The sequence below is a fragment of the Rana temporaria genome, chromosome 11 (genome assembly GCF_905171775.1).
Source record: "Rana temporaria chromosome 11, aRanTem1.1, whole genome shotgun sequence".
NCBI classification, from domain to species: domain Eukaryota; kingdom Metazoa; phylum Chordata; class Amphibia; order Anura; family Ranidae; genus Rana; species Rana temporaria.
Genome location: NC_053499.1, coordinates 127,657,570 through 127,674,972, shown reverse-complemented (window position 1 = coordinate 127,674,972; position 17,403 = coordinate 127,657,570). Strand labels below are relative to the sequence as shown.

Here is a 17,403-nt window from a genome sequence, read left to right as displayed (position 1 = left end):
GGCTATCATTTTTCCCATTCTTTTCTCCATCTCTTTTAAAGAGGTGAGTAATACCTCGTCAGTGACCGTCTTAGGGTTGGACTGACCCGTGTCAGCTCCAGCCCCAGATCCCGATGGCCCCAAGGCTCCCTGTGGGGAAAGCAGCGGCATAATTTTGTCCGAGACCTCAGACTCTCTGGGGGAATCCCCACCTCTTGTACCCTCTGACCCGGATGCCATGGTACAATACCGAGGTACACCTGCTAGCTTATTGGTACTTGGGACTATAAATAGTTAATTGCCCAAACACCTGTTTGGGGGATACAAAATGCTTCCTCTCCCCTAGATGACTTTTTTTTTTTTTTTTTTGCTTCAAATCCAGGAAAGAAAAAACATTCTGTCCCCCTGAGTAGTATTGCAAGAAAAACTATGAGATGGAAAAGAAACAGCCTACTCCTAGGCTTGAAAACAGTCTTCTGAAGACTGCAATATTCTTTCTGGCCACTGTGTGTCCTCGGCGCCCCGTGCTGCCGCTCTGGTCTTTCCTCCCCAGTTCCAAAGTATTGAATGAGCTGTATGGAACAAACAAGGAAGGGCCGCCCCTTCCTTAAGCTACTGACCCGCCCTTCCCCCCCAGCTAAACGGCGCCAATTGCGCCTATAATACGTGAACGCGCGCCGCGCGCGCCCGCCGACAGGGGGGGGGGGGTTGGGGGGAAGGGACCTCTCAGCTCCAGCAAACTGCAGCCTGCAGCCTGGAACCACGAGGAGGTCAGCGTTTTGCCTGCTTTGCAGGCTCTGAGGAGGAAGACTGAATGGAGCATCGCCTGGAGGCTTGCAGGTAAGCACAGCTCTCTGACACACACATATATATCACACAGGCCCCACTCAAGCTTTTCCAACACTACAAGGGAGGTCACATTTTATGGGGAATAATACACATAGAGCCATCCTATCTTTATGATATGTGACTAGTTTGCCAGATGCAGCGCATAACTTTAGGCATGTCCCCTGTGACCCCCCAGAAAAAACCTGCTAAGAACAAAGTTCCGCAAGTTTTCCCCTCACTTACCTGCTCCATGCCGCAGGACTTTGCCAAGCAAGAGGCCCAATCTTCCCCCATCTCGGTGGGGATGTCTAGACCTTCAGGCCCTGGGTTCCTATGAAGGATCCACTGTCCTGGGCCCATATAGCACTCTGGCAACAGAAAACATTAGGCACCCAAAGGTTTCTAAGTTCTGGGCCCAGGGTCCAGCTCTCTAAAAAGAAAAGCATTATGGGCTATACCCCAAGGGTTTGGGGTCCGGTTACTGACCACTTTAGCACTGAGGCCTTTGGACAGAACCGGTTAGCTCACCTAATCCCAAGGATGCGGAGGCAAGCTAAACCATGACTAACACCTAAGACACTGGCGTAAAAACTGAGGTACTCCTCCTATGGGAGGGGGTTATATAGGGAGGGGCATTTCCTGTTTGAGATTGCCAGTGTCTATCACCTGAAGGTACTCCATATAACCCATATAGTAATGAATGCCGCTCTGTGTCCCGTGATGTAACGATAAAGAAAGTAACCCTTTCTGTACACTGTAACCCTAACATTAACCCTCCTTGTAACCTTCACAGTAACCCACCCTATAACTCTGACACTACCCCTCTCTGTAACCCTGACTCTAAACCTTACACTGAAACCCTAACACTCACACCTCCCCATAATCATACACATAAACACTAACACATTCCATAACCCTAACGTTAAGCCTCTCTGTAATCCTAACATTAACCCTTCTTGTAAGACCAACCCTAAAACTAAACCCAAAAGCAAACGCAATCAAATTCAATAGATTGCAGCTTACCAATTCCTAGAGGTGATGGCTGTATTTGTTTCCCTTTTTAAGGCTTTCTTTTATTTCCATCTAGTGATACAGACAGTAAGTCTGTCGATTTACAAACAGAAAAGCTCTCTTGCATTTTTAATTTGTTACTGTATTGAAATCTTCTAATGCAAACACTTTACTCCCAACAGACTGACAATTCTGCTGTCCAGATCTACCCCCTGTGCCCATTCATCCAGAGTGTTGTCTGTATCATGCAGGAAGTGTATTACTGGCCTGGTGACCAGGGAAATCAGAGGAAAAAAGCATAAAAAGAAAACTGATGCAGCCAGCACCAATCTAATGATTGGTAAGCTGCAATATATAACATTTTTAGTTTTGGGTTTAATACCGCTTTATCCCGTGCCAGGATCCTCTGCAGTGAAGCCTGCCCCATCTGCACCAAACGATACCCAGGCCAGAAACTCAGTGCTGTTATCTCCTGCTTCTTTCTAATCTATGCCATATAAGTAGATGCCACCCTAACACTAGGGTCTCACTCTATAATAGAAACAACCCTGCTATCAAGTAATTTATTGAGACTTTATACGCAATTTAAATTCAGATGTTAATACCAACTCATAAACAAAACAGATTGTCAGCTTGATGTCATGATAAATAACTACCCTACCTTATCCAATTCTTCTAGGTAGCAGTCGATGTAGTCTCTGGGTTGTCCAGGCACTCTGGTTCTCTTGTGTTCCTCTAGAACTTTCTTGAGAAACCCAAAAACTGTCTTTACATTTCTAAAAATCTTCTGATGTGGTAGAGGAAGATGTCTGACGAATCCAAATGCATTAAAGAGCTGAAGGAAAATAATGTAACAATGCTCAGTTTAATTCAATGGGAAAAGAGCCAACCATGTGACTCAATTAAATTACCGCTTTTAATACATCAAGGAACACCAAACAATTTTCTAAAATACAACCTCCCACTTTTTAAAGCCGCTTTTAAAGCTGTCATCACAGGCCCTGGTTAGTGTAAATTCTACTTACTGGCCCAGATTCAGATAGGAGTTACGACGGCGTATCTCCGGATACGCTGTCGTAACTCTGAGTTGCGGGGTCGTATCTATGCGACTGATTCATAGAATCAGTTACGCATAGATTTCCCTAAGATCCGACCGGCGCAATTTAAAAATCGCTGATCGCCGCCATTGCTAGTAAAAAAAAAAAATATATATTAATAAAAATGCCATAAAACTATCCCCTATTTTGTAAACGCTATAACTTTTGCGCAAACCAATCAATAAACGCTTATTGCGATTGTTTTTACCAAAAATAAGTAGAAGAATACGTATCGACCTAAACTGAGGAAAAAAAATGTTGTTTATATATTTTTGGGGGATATTTATTATAGCAAAAATTTAAAAATATGGGGCCGGATTCAGGTAGGAGATACGACGGCGTATGTCCAGATACGCCGTCGTATCTCTGAGTTGCGGCGTCGTATCTATGCGCCTGATTCATAGAATCAGTTACGCATAGATTTCCCTAAGATCCGACCAGCGTAAGTCTCTTAGGCCTCGTACACACGGCCGAGGAACTCGACGTGCCAAACACATCGAGTTCCTCGGCCAGTTCAGCACTGAAGCCGCCGAGGAGCTCGGCGGGACGAGAGCTCCCATAGAGCAACAAGGAAATAGAGAACATGTTCTCTATTTCCTCGCCGAGCTCCTCGTCGGCTTCCTCGGCCAAAAGTGTACACACGGCCGGGTTTCTCGGCAGAATTCAGCCAGAAACTCGGTCGGAAGCTGAATTCTGCCGAGGAAACTGGTCGTGTGTACGGGGCCTTACACTGTCGTATCTTAGGCTGCATATTTACGCTGGCCGCTAGTTGGCGCTTCCGTAGATTTACGCAAGGAATATGCAAATTAGGTAGATACGCCGATTCAGAAACGTACGTCGGCCCGGCGCATTTTTTTACGTCGTTTACGTTAGGCTTTTTCCGGCGTAAAGTTACCCCTGCTATATGAGGCGTATCCTATGTTAAGTATGGATGTCGGGCCAGCGTCAAATTTTCCGTCGTTTGCGTAAGTCGTTCGCGAATAGGGCTGTGCGTAATTTACGTTCACGTCGAAAGCATTGCCGATTTGTGGCGTAATTTCGAGCATGCGCACTGGGATTCTTTCACGGACGGCGCATGCCTCTGTTCAGTTGTATCCCACTTTGGTGCGAACTATAGACTACATAGTAGGTAAAATTTAAAAAAGACAATAGTCCATCCAGTTCAACCTGTGTAGGTGCACATGTGTCAGTATCTATAATTATTTGTATATATGTATATATTGTTGTGTTCTATAAGATGCACATCCAAGAGTCTCTTAAAAATATCCATACTCCCCGCAGCCACCACCAATTGTGAAAGAGAGTTCCACATCCTTATTGCCCTGACAGTGAAAAAAACCCTGCACAGTTTAAGGTTAAACCGCTTCTCCTCCAATCTCAGTGTGTCCCCATGTCCTCCTAAGCCCTGTACACACGATCGGATATCTGATGGATTTTAATATAAAGGACACTTACTTGTCCAGGAATCCCACAATGTTGGCACCCCAAACCAATTTGTCCATATGATTCAGGTGCAAGCGCCAGCATTGCAAGTAAGGGAAATCTGAAGCCTGAAGGCTTCACTGCCAGTTTCCTACTGCACATTTGTGCAAGTCGCACTGTGCTTTCTGATTGGTACCGCGGTCTTCTGGGACACACACAGGTCTCAGCAGTGGGGGGAAGGAGGAGGGGCCGGAAATGATGGAGATCACTGTGCAGCGATCTTACCAGGAAGTGGAAGCGGGGTCAAAAGCAAGCACCTGCCCCCCCCAAAAAAAGTGCCAAATGTGGCAGTTGAGGAAGGGAGGGTGCAAAAAAGCAGAGCGTCCCCTTTTGGGTGAATTTGCTGTGATGTTATGGTGGGTAAGTGGTCTAAGAGTGGAGTTAAAGGGGTTGTAAAGGTTCATCTTTTATTTTCTAAATTGGTTTCTTTAAGCTAGTGCATTGTTGGTTCACTTACCTTTTCCTTCGATTTGCCTTCTAAATGTTTTTTTTCTTTGTTTGAATTTCTCACTTCCTGTTTCTCCTCAGTTAGCTTTCCACCATCATCCGAGCGGTGGAAAGTCATTTAGAACAGCTTACTGAACACCTTACTGAGGAGGAACAGGAAGTGAGAAATTCAGACAAAGAAAACAAAGGAAAACATTTTTGAAGGGAAATTGAAGGAAAATGTACCGGTAAGTGAACCAACAATGCACTAGCTAAAAGAAACCTATTTAGAAAATAAAAAACAAACCTTTACAACCCCTTTAATATAAAATATATAATATTTCTAGTTGTTGCAATTGAATTTGTACTGGGCATTTGAAGATGGCATTTTAATCGTTTTTAATAAACTTTATTGGTTTTACATTTTGTGTATATTTGTATTTCCCTTCGTTAACACATTTTACCCTAGGTTCATATCAATAAATTTTTTGCAGAAACTCACTACAGTCCATTTAACATGGTTTCCTATGGTACGAGTTCACATCTATGTGTTTTTCAGCTGGTGCATTTTTGGAAAGGTTGGGGGACTTTTTTCGTGTAATAGACTTCAATTGAATCACACTAGAAACGCAAAGTGCTGTATTTGTGATGCAATTTTTGATGTGTTTTGTGTTTTTTTATTTTAACAGTGTATATAGCTGGTTGCAAAGCAAGCCCCCCCCCCCCCCCCCCCCCCGGCCCCTACCCGGCCCCTCGGGTCTAGTAGGGATTTGAAGGGGACCCCCCATGGCAATTTTTTTTATAAATGGCGTAAAAAATTGTAAACTTCTACTGCCAGGATTTGGTAGAAGCATCGGGGGGGGGAGGGGGGGAGTGTAGCTGCAGGCATCATTCAGATATCTCAAATAAAACCTAAGGATGGTATGGAAGTGGTTTAATATTTCAAAGACAAACAGCAGGGCAAAGAACTGTTACTACATCACAGTAACATTGAAAATAAATCAAAGGATATTAATTATTGTTCCAAGGAATGATTTAATGATTTACCTGAGCCCAAAATCCAGTTACCATCTTCATATGTTCATGAACAAGGTTAAGAATGTCTCTGAGTGTTGAATCATCATAGTCATAACGCCTCCCAAATACGATGGCACAAATTATGTTGGACACGGCATTGTCAAGGACAAAGTGCGGGTCATACAGAGTATCTGAAATATACCAAAAATGGTCAGTAAGCAGATGGAAACATACCATTTCTGAAATCCAATCATTATTGCGTGCCTAATTTGCGTGACTTGTGTGACTTTCTGTCCCAATGACAAATGATTTTTTGAAAATGTGGGTTTTTTAGTGAAACAAGGGATTGGTGATAAAGCATCAGTGGACAGGAGACACCTCTTATAGAAGATAATTTCCCTTCCTAGGGGGTAGGTTTCCTCTCACTTCCTGTTGTCTCCTTCCGTTTGCAGGTAGGAGTCGTTTGTAAGTTGGATGTTTGAAAGTAGGGGCCTGCCGTATATACTCTGCAGAAATTTGGGCCCTAGGTGTTGGTGTTGCCACAACACTGTAAGCCCTCACAGTTAGTCTTGGTGGGCGCTGGAACGCCCTGCTGTGTGAACTATTATATCAAGAACTGTAATTACATGCCATTGTTGAACAGTGGTAGAAAAATTGGGCCTTTGGTGCTGGTGCCACAACACTAAGTCCTCACAGGTACTCTTGGTGGGCGCAGGAATGGGCCCTGCTGTGAAATATTAGATCAAGAATTGTAATTACATGCCCCTGTTAAACAGAGGCAGAAAAATTGGGCCTTAGTTGGTGGTGGTGGTGCTGGTGCCACAACACTGCAACCCCTCACAGATACTTTAGTTGGAGCCCAGGAATGAGCCCGCTGCAAAGTATTGCATCAAAAATTGTAATTACATGCCCCTGTTAAACAGGGGCAGAAAAATTGGGTCTTAGGCACTGGTGCTGTTGCCACAACACTGCAACCCCTCACAGATACTCTAGTTGGAGCGCAGGAATGTGCCCGCTGCAAAGTATTGCATCAAAAATTTTAATTACACGCCCCTGTTAAACAGGGGCAGAAAAATTGGGCCTTAAGCACTGGTGCTGGTGCCCAGAACCAAAAATGTTCTTACAAGCTATCAGCATGATCATTGAGGAGGAAAAAGATAGTCACTCAGCATAACAGGATAGTCACTCAGCATCAGCATAGGCAGTCTTGAAGGGATCTGACATTTCCGAAAAAAATATTCAGTTATATCAGCATCAGGTGATCCAAGCCTGATTAATTTTTATGAAGGTCAGTTGGTCGACTGAGTCGGTGGAGAGGCGCACCCTGTGATCGGTTACAAAGCCTCCAGCAGCACTGAATGTGCGTTCTCAAAGAACGCTGGATGCAGGACAAGCCAGTAGCTCAATTGCGTACTGTGCAAGCTCTGGCCAGTGATCCATCCTCAAGACCCAGTAAGTCAGAGGATTTTCGGTGGGAAAGGTGTCCAAGTCTGATCTTGCCCCTAGGTATTCCCGCACCATGTAAAACAGACGCTGACGATTTTTGCTGGAACCGGTCATACCTTGGGGCTGCGGACTAAAAAATTGTCTGAACGCTTTGCTGAGACGGCCACCTTCTCCACCGCTCCTTCTGTGACTGACCGAAGCCTCAGCAACACGTTGTCCAGGACCTGGATTTTGTAACCTCCCAGTATCTGGGAACGCATTGCACAGACCTTTTTGCAAGGCCTCCCGAAGAAGTTTCATCTTCTGCTCCCTCTGTGCTGGCAAGATAAGGTCCGCAACCTTACTCTTAACGTGGATCAAGGAGGGTTGCCAGCCAGTAATGATCCCTCTCCTTGATAGCACGAATACGAGGATCCTTCCGCAGGCTTTGCAGGATCAGGGAGGCCATACAACGTAGGTTTGCTGAGGCATTCGGTGCGGAGTCCTCTGGGTCACTGAGGACGACATGATCCGCAGCCACCTCGTCCCCGCCACGTACATGTCCATGGGTTCCTTGGGACTGTAATTGATCCCTTGAAGACTGCTGCTGATGCTGAGTGCTAGGCTCCACCTGCATGCTGACACAGTCCTCCTCCTCTTCCTGTGTGATAGGTGGGCAAGCAGGGACACTGTCCGGATAAAGGGGGCCTTGACAGGTAAGAAAGTCCTCCTCTTCCTCTCTCTGTTCTGCCTCAAGGGCCCTGTCCATTATTCTACGCAGCATGTGCTCCAACAGGTGAATAAGAGGGACAGTCTCATTGATGCATGCACTGTCACTGCTCACCATCCTCGTGGCCTCCTCAAATGGTGACAGGACAGTGCATGCATCCCTGATCATGGCCCACTGGCATGGGAAAAAAAACCAAGCTCCCCTGACCCTGTCCTGCTGCCAAATTGGCACAGATACTCATTGATGGCTCTCCGCTGCATGTGCAGCCGCTGCAGCATGGCCAACGTAGAGTTCCACCTGGTGAGCATGTCACAGATTAGGCGGTTCTTGGGCAGGTTGTATTCCTTTTGAAGGTCTGCCAGCCAAGCACTGGCATTATATGACCATCAGAAATGCACACAGACTTTCCTGGCCTGCTTCAGGACATCCTGTAAGCCCGGGTACCTGCCCAAGAACCGCTGCACCACCAAGTTAAGGACATGAGCAAAACAGGGCACATGGGTCAGTTGTCCCTGTCACAGGGCGGAGAGGAGGTTGGTGCCATTGTCGCAAACCACCATTCCTGGCTTAAGCTGGAGTGGCGTCAACCACCTCTGAGCCTGCCCCTGCAGAGCTGACAGAACCTCTGGCCCAGTGTGGCTCCTGTGCCCCAAGCACACCAGCTCAAGCACCGCATGGCATCTCTTTGCCTGCATTCCTGCGTAGCCCCTTGAACGCCTATGGAGCACCGCTGGTTCCGAGGACACATCCGCACAGGAAGAGGCCACAGAGGAAGAAGAAAAGGAGGGGGTGGAGGAGAGAGGTGTGTCACAACCAGTAGTAGCATTTTGGAGGCGTGGTGGAGGTACAAACTCCAACACTACTATACCTTGTCCTGCATCCTTCCCAGCTGCCAGCAGAGTCACCCAATGTGCAGTGAAAGATAGGTAACGTCCCTGTCCATGCCTGCTGGACCATGAGTCAGCGGTAATATGCACCTTAACTCTGACCGCCCTGTCCAGCGAGGCATGGACATTGCCTTCCACATGCCGGTAGAAAGCCGGAATCGCCTTCCGTGAGAAAAAGTGGCGTTTGGGAACTTGCCACTGAGGTACCGCACATTCCACAAACTCACAGAAGGGGGCAGAATCCATCAACTGAAAAGGCAGCAGTTTTTAAGCACTAGCAATTTAGCTAAGCTAGCATTCAACCGCTGGGCATGTGGATGGCTGGGAGAGAACTTCTTTCAGCGCTGCAGCAGCTGGGGCAGGGAAATTTGCCTGGTACAATCTGCCATCGGTGTACCGATAGTAGATTGCCCGCAAGTACTTGGCTGTGACACACCTAATTTTACACCTTCAGTCCTATCAGTGCAGGACTGAGGGTATAGTGGGGTTGGAGATCCCAGCTGATGAGGAGCAAGGGGAGGTCAGCTTTGTTCTTTGGTGTGGGTCTTTGAGGTACGCTTGCCAACGAACTGCATGGCAGGTCGACATATGTCTGGTCAAGCATGTGGTGCCCAAGCAGGTGATGTTTTGGCCACGCGAGATACGCTTGAGACATATGTTGCAAATAGCAGCGGTGCGACCTGATGCACTTGTCTCAAAAAAGGCCCACACCAAAGAACTTTTGGAATAACACTGAGAGACAGCAGCGCCCTCTACACGCGTAGCTTTGCGTTGTGATGCAGTCGGCGTGCTGCCCTTAAGCTGGCCCCTGAAGGGCATCCTGCCTCGTTGGAGATGTGCCTGTGCCTCCTTCTCCTCTCTCCTATCAGGCACCTACGTAGAGTCAGTGCCCTTATCATCCCCTCCCTCCTCATCACTGTAGAAAACCTGGCAGTATGCTGCAGCTGGGGGAACATGACTGCCAGATTGCTGTCCTTCTTGGGCACCCCCTCTCTCTGGGCTCACGTTACTGCCTTCCTCTAGCTGTGTACCATCATCGGAGCCTTTAAAACGCTGCGCATCCTCATGCAGCATGTACCCAACACTGTGGTCAAACAGTTCGGGGGACTCCTCAGGAGGACATGGTGGGGCTAGGGAAGGAGTGACTGATGCCATTGAGCAGAGGGAAGCGGCCACCTTGGCAGCTGCTTTGCCAGACAAAGTAGCCTGAGCCTGGGTGAGAGAGGATGAGGAGGATGAGGATGGCTTGGTCATACACTCTACCAAGTCTGCGGCATGTTGTGGCTCAACACGGCCAGCTGCTGAAAAAAAGGACGAGCGTGTCCCACGGCCACATGCTGATGAGGATGCACCGTGTCCACGACCAGCACTGTTGCCTCTAGACGCAGAGCCTGCTTGCCCTCTTTTATCGGCTCATGACTCTCTGCCTCTCCTTGTTGTCCTTCCAGACATTATAATGGCCTGCACACTGCAAAGGACACAGGCAGTACACACACCACGTAGCTTTAGGTGCAAACTGAAGAGGACACAGGCAGTCCACACCACATAGCTTTAGGTGCACACTGCAGAGGACACGGGCAGTCCACACCACATAGCTTTAGGTGCACACTGCAGAGGACACAGGCAGTACACACACAACGTAGCTTTAGGTGCAAACTGCAGAGGACACAGGCAGTACACACCACGTAGCTTTAGGTGCAAACTGCAGAGGTTTAGGTGCACACTGCAGAGGACACGGGCAGTACACACCACGTAGCTTTAGGTGCACACTGCAGAGGACACAGGCAGTACACACACAACGTAGCTTTAGGTGCAAACTGCAGAGGACACAGGCAGTACACACCACGTAGCTTTAGGTGCAAACTGCAGAGGTTTAGGTGCACACTGCAGAGGACACGGGCAGTACACACCACGTAGCTTTAGGTGCACACTGCAGGTGATGCCACAGTGAATTATGGGGCGTGACACGCCACTCAAATTTGGCGCAAACGGCCCGTAACATTCGTATTTCGACGAATGGTCGAACATACGATGTTCGAGTCGAACGTGAGTTCGACTCGAACACGAAGCTCATCCCTAGTGCTGTATCTCTTGGGTGGACAAGCCAGTAGTATTCCTGCCAGGGATAGCTTCTAGGAAGGGGGTTTAGTCTCTGCCATTTGTACTTGTTCCTGCATAGAGACTGCTCAGAAAAACTTAGAAAGATGAAGCATCCTCCTGCAAAGAATTAGGGAATCTGGAATATCCCATATCTTCCTACAACCACAAGTTCTTCAGCAATAAAAATCCTAAAATACATCCCCTAGACTGATTATGTTGCTGTGTGCCTGGCTGCCTCTGCACTAACTCTGAAGCAAAAACAGTTAAATCACAGCAGCTCACTTAGTGCTCCCCATCACCTCCACAGAGGTAGCAGCAACTTGCAGAAATTCCTGACCTAACTGTAAAGCCCCATACACACTATCAGTTTTCTTGCAGGTTTTTCTCTTCGGGATTACCAAAAACTATGTAGTGCAAGGGCCTGCCTGATTGCATACAAATTGAAACTCTTAAGGTTCGACCTCATATTAGATGGTTTTGGTAAACCTGAAGAGAAAAACCTGCAGGAAAACTGATAGTGTGTATGGGGCTTTAGAGCCCATGTCCGCGTCAGCTACAGCAAAGCGTATTACTCTTGCCACTGTCACACTGATTTGCAGATACTTGTACTCTGCAGCCTCAGGTACCTCAATCCCGCAGAGAGCCCTTCTGGCCCATATTACGGTATTCCTGAAAGAGGGCAAAGACCACACCCTGTCTCAAAATCTCCCTAACCTCCCTATTTCACTGCTAAATGCAGCTTTGAAGGTTTTAGCAAAAAGATTGGCAAACAGGTTGAAGTGTCTTCTCCCAAAGGTGATAAATCCGGACTAGATTGACTTTGTTGTGGGGCAGGAGGCCAGGGACAACCTGCTTATCCACTGGGCAGGTACCCCCCCCCCCCCCCAAAATGCTTCCATCCTATTTATCGACTGATGCTGAGAAGGCCTTTGATCAAGTGTACTGGATCTCATGGCTGTCTTGGAGAAACTCGGTTTGGGACCCCAACCTGGATCTCTGCTCTGTATAAGTCACCTACCGCCCAGGTCAAGGTTAATGGCACGTTTTCCCCACAGTTCCCTGTTCGGAATGGCACAAGACAAGGGTGTCCATTTTTTCCGCTTTTGTTTGCTTGTTCTGGAACCTTTGCTTCAGAAAATTAGAGCAAACCAGGACATCATGTGTATAACTGTCGGAACTGTTGAACACAAGATCTCGGCTTATGCAGATGATCTTCTGTTTCACCTTGCCAGCCCCTTGTCTCTTTTCCTAACCTCCTGTTGGAACTACAGGAATTTGTCTCGTTTTGTAACTTTAAAATAAATTATTCGAAATCAGAGGTTATACCGATTACCCTGCCTTTCCGACTTTGCCTTCAATTTAAAAATTATTTTCCTGGGCATCCTCTTCCTTAAAATACCTAGTGATTCAGCGTACTGACCAAATGGTAACTCTCTATATGAATAACAAAGCCCCCCTACTGAGCACAGTAGGTATAATACCTTCAGTCTTGGAACAGAACTTCCTTTACTTGGTTGGGGCTTACTAGTATAATTAAGATTACTATATTACCTAGTGTACTATTTTACCTGCAGATGGTATTTGTGCCCCTACCCATGGAAGGAGCAGAAACCACAAATAGCTATGAAAATAAAAAAATGCTCCAAGCAATCAGGGGCACTCAGTATACCTGACATACAGCAAAATTACAAGGTTGTTGCCCTTCAGGGGATTCTGAACTTGCAATTTCACGCTCTGACTAAACTTGGGATCTTGCTGGAAAAATGTATGGCTGGGCAAAATCCATCTTATGCCCCTTGGCTGCTCCAGAGTCTGAAAAAACATCTCCATTGATGACTCATACCCTTAAAGGGGTTGTAAAGGGGGAAAAAATGTCATAATAAGCATCCTTTACCTGCAGACATTCCTCTTTTCACTTCCTCAAGTTGCTCTATTTCTTCTCTGTTCTGTTCACTTCCTGGTTGTCTGATTTTACTGACCACCGTGAAGGGAGGCTTTACTGCGGTGGTCAGTGACGTGCTCGCCCCCTCCTGGGAACTACATCTGTGCGGCAGGACGCTCTCTACATGTTAGAGACTTCAAGGAGGTGTGAATTACTGGGCGTGCCGCAGTTCATACTGGGAAATGTAGTTCTTACATGAACGAGCGATGCAAACCAGGAAGTGAATGAGAGAACAGAAACCAGAACGCCGGAGGTGATATAGATGAAGGAATTTAATAGGTATTTACTAGTTTTTTTAACAGAATCATTGCACTATTCTGTCTGTCTACCTTGCAGACATTAATTATAGGCAAAAATGTTTTTTCCTTTACAACTCCTTTAAGGTCTGGGATAGACTCAACCATTTATTCTGCCTGGCACCCCCTGTATCTCCATTGGTGCCAATAGGGGGCTCCCTGTGGTTTCCCCCTTGAGAACGTTTAGCCTTCTTTGGTCCATGAACGAAGGATGGAAACATTAGTTGCAGTAAATTTATGGAGAATGGGGGACTGATTCCACTTGAGACCCTCATGGAGCAATATGGGAGCTTTCCTATAGACTTCTGGCGCGATCAATTTCACCATTTCTTCTCCGTCCACGGTTATGCTATACAAGCTGTCTTATCTCACACAGTTTGAGCGTCTCAGTAAGTCTAAGGACCTTTTTCCACACATGATCTCTGAACTATATGAAATGCTTATTCAACCACCCCCATTTAACCACCCGCAATGTGAAGTTAAAATTTTCTGAGGAGCAGTTGCTGAACTTACTGTATACCAGTTGACCCATTCTAGCTCTATTGACTCTAAAACACAAGAGAATAATTACAACCTACCGACACAATGATACTGTGTGCTTACTGCTCTGGCACACACTTTATCCCTTGACCTTGGAATGTTTATGAAGACAGATTGGGCAGATATTAAAACCAAGATAGCAAAGATCCTGGGAACAGACCATCCCTTTTGTTCGAAGCACGTCCTACTCCATTGTCCATACTCTTCTTCTTGACCGGTATAAGCATTGTGCTCTCCCACACCTACTTAATGCTGTTAAATGCTTAATATTGGTCTGTTGGAAGAGGACATGAGTCCCTGACCGTGAGCACATGGATCGGGAAAGTAATGGTGATGGAGGCCAAGGAATGGATAGCAACTTGCAGAGGCACTTGTGAATAAAATTTGGGCCACCTGATGGGAATATACCTCTGAATCTAATAATGTCTCATCTAGCCTAGATGTCTCACCCACGTTATTTTTTATACTGTTATCTTTACATGTATTATTATTATTGTTCTATTATTGTTCCGACCAAAGTAAATTTTTGAGTCAACATAAGGGAAATGCCTTAAATGTTCCTATGATTCCCACTGATGCATGATATACTGCTCTTTGATCACCTTGTTCTTGTACATGATTCTTATACACAAATAAAGATTATATATAAAACAAAAAATCACAGCGGCTCCGACAGGGGTAGTGCTATACTTTTTTTATCCCATGCTGGAGAAGGTGAATATTAACTTTGAAGCATTGAAAGTTTTATCATGCCTATCTCACTCTTCATATTTATAACTCTAATAATTTAAAATATGTCAGTAAAGCCCATTGGGTTTTGGGTAAATATTTACTGTAATAGTATAGGAAATATATATAACAGTTATACAGTTATAAAGCAGTCATACCTTTTTTCTTCTTCATTTCCCTAATCAGGAATATACTTTCTTCACAAATTCTGTTCTCCATGGACTTTTTACCCAGGCCAAAATTCCGCAGCATGGACAGGGTGAAACGTCTGTGCTCCTTCCATGAGCGGCCATAGCCAGCAAGAACCACACCTGAGGGAAAAACAATAAGACAGGTGCAATGCAGGAGTGGGAATATTTTGTAACATTAGTTAACATATTTCCTTAGCTGAGAAATATTTCTGTATGGTATCCCACATCTAAAAGGGACTATCTCTACTATTTATGCCTCAATTCTGGAAAGGCTGGTACCCAGCCCTCTTGCTTACATAGCAAAATGGGAGAAGAACCCGATGAATGGTCTAGACCAGGAGGACTGAAAGCAAATATGGCAGACTAGAGCCCACTGCTCCATAAATGCATTAGCCACAGAAATCATTTACAAAGTTCATTCCCACCCCTTCTGAAAAATGTTTCCAGGGATCCCAATCACCGGGCATTCTCCTACATGTATGGTGTCATAAGTTCAAGAGGTTCTGAGCCAGTGTGTACCAATTAGTTTACAGCACCCCAATTTTGTTTATTGTGGCAGAGCAAACTCCGGCAATGGCGTGGTGACCTTCCATTCCCACAATTCTACAGGTGAAGCAAAAGAGGACATGCTTCTTAATCCAAGACCTGAATCTTAGGAGGCCTTTCTTATTCCAGGAAACATTCAACACATAATTTCTTTATTAAACATATAAGCTAGGTGATTTTGAAATGCCATTCTTACCTCTGCCACCAGCTACAAGGTCAGTTAGTCTGTTCTGAGGTCTGTCTGCAAAATCAACACCTTTATTCACTAGAACTTCGAGATCTTTAAGTCCCCGAACTACCACAGCTGGGGTAAACCCCAGGTAGATGCTAAACACTGGTCCGTACACCTTGGAGAACTGACACAGAAATACAATGGTTATGCTGTGTGCAAAGCATTGAGGAATATAAATAAATCAGTTCACTGACAAATAAAGGCCATTTTCAAAAAAATTATTTTGTACATGTAGAATACAGCTGTATATAAAAGGCAACTTCCCCCTCTATGTTGACTGGTTTACAATCCACCTCCCTATAACTCTATTGTTGGCCACACAGAATTATCAGGCAATTTCAACCAATTTCATCCAGATTGCAATCATAAAAGCAATCAAACCGAACAACATAACCCACCACTAACACTTTTGATTATTTCACAAAGTCAATAGATAAATGTAACCATCTGCCACCAATTTCTATTTGGTTGTTTTTATGATCAATTTGACCAAAAGTGGCTTGGAATTGCAGGAAATTTGGCTGATGCTTGGCCCGCACTAAAAGTATAGGTAAAGCTAAAATGTTAAAAATAAAAAGATGTAATGTGGCCTCCTTCTGACCACAATAGACACTCTGGACCCGATTACTCACCCCACATGTCCAGAAGTGCAAGGACTGGGGAAAGTTGTGAAGGTTGGCTGATCTGTTTCCCTCACCTAGACTCATGGCGCAGCCAAAATAGTGTCAAGTCATCCTCTTCACCCAGCACAGACTGACAAAGGGAAAGAAAACACAAAGAGCTTCTCCAGAGGGACAACCAACAATGAGGGAGAAAATATGAACTGCTGCAACTCAAGTATCCCAAATACTGGGGCAATAAATATTATGAGAAAACAACTAAAATCTCAAAATCATCAAGTGGCCATTAAATCTCCATTCCGGGTTCAATAAGTATGAGAGAGCAGCAGTGCTCAGAGAGCGTACTTTGAACCTGGAGTCTCACAGGAGGGGAATACAAATCAAGAGACACAAGAGGGAAATAGAAGTGAACAAACTACATCTGAAAGACAACACATTTCTTATTCATGAAATAGTCACTTTGAGATTTAAAAGGGATGGACGAGCATTTTTTTTCTCATATTATTTATTTTTCCAGTATTCGGGATACTTGAGTTGCAGCAGTTGCAGCAGCTCTCTTCTGATTTTGCTGAGGTAAGACCTTTTATTGAATTTCTCACCCTGAATCAACAAGTTGCGGACACTACACTTATAGAAATTATGATATCCCTATGCTCTTAGATACACTATATTGTCAAAAGTATTGGGAACCATGCCTTTACACACACACATGAACTTTATTGGCATCCCAGTCTTATTAAATAGGGTTCAGTATTGAGTTTGCCCAACCTTTGCAGCTATACCAAATTCAACTCTTCTGGGACGGCTGTTCACAAGGTTTAGGAGTGTGTCTATGGGAATGTTTTTCTTGTTTATGAAGCGCTACCCCCTCAGGAGCCGCTGATTGTTTTGGGATCGGCGTATTGAGTTACCTCTATGTGTTGTCTAGAGGTGAAGGTAGTGAGTAGAGCAATAAGCGAATGTCCAATTCGTAGATAAGGTTTTCTGAATGCTTTATTTCCTGGCCCAACATGACCAACATCAACTTGAGGTAGACAGAAAAGGTTGATGAAGTAAAGGAACTTTGCAGTATCAGGCTTTGGATAGAAGGAAAGCAATCCTGCTTTCTGTAGTAGTACAGTTCGTCGCCACTCTAGCCAGAATGGGTGAAGTGCCCCCGGACAGACCTCTGCCATAGGCCAGGCTCAGTTGAGACCTCTGCCCCAGGCCTAGTACTTGGATGAGCTGGATCATTGAGCAAATCCTCCCAGAAATCACATCAGGGACACCGGTTGACAGTGCAAGTGTACCTGTCAATGTCCCGGTCACCAGATCCCCGATGGTTC

At 45.5% G+C, this 17,403-nt stretch overlaps 1 protein-coding gene across 1 annotated transcript in view; it reads right to left on the bottom strand.

The window, feature by feature from the left end:
* Positions 1–17,403, bottom strand: part of LOC120917654 (cytochrome P450 2J6-like) — a 55,573-nt gene that overhangs the window by 21,186 nt on the left and 16,984 nt on the right. The window contains exons 2-5 of the mRNA XM_040329106.1: positions 15,423–15,582; positions 14,648–14,800; positions 5,871–6,031; positions 2,480–2,653 (exon numbers count right to left, since the gene is read on the bottom strand). Coding sequence (XP_040185040.1) covers positions 2,480–2,653; positions 5,871–6,031; positions 14,648–14,800; positions 15,423–15,582 — 648 coding nt within the window. The remainder of the gene's footprint in view (positions 1–2,479; positions 2,654–5,870; positions 6,032–14,647; positions 14,801–15,422; positions 15,583–17,403) is intronic.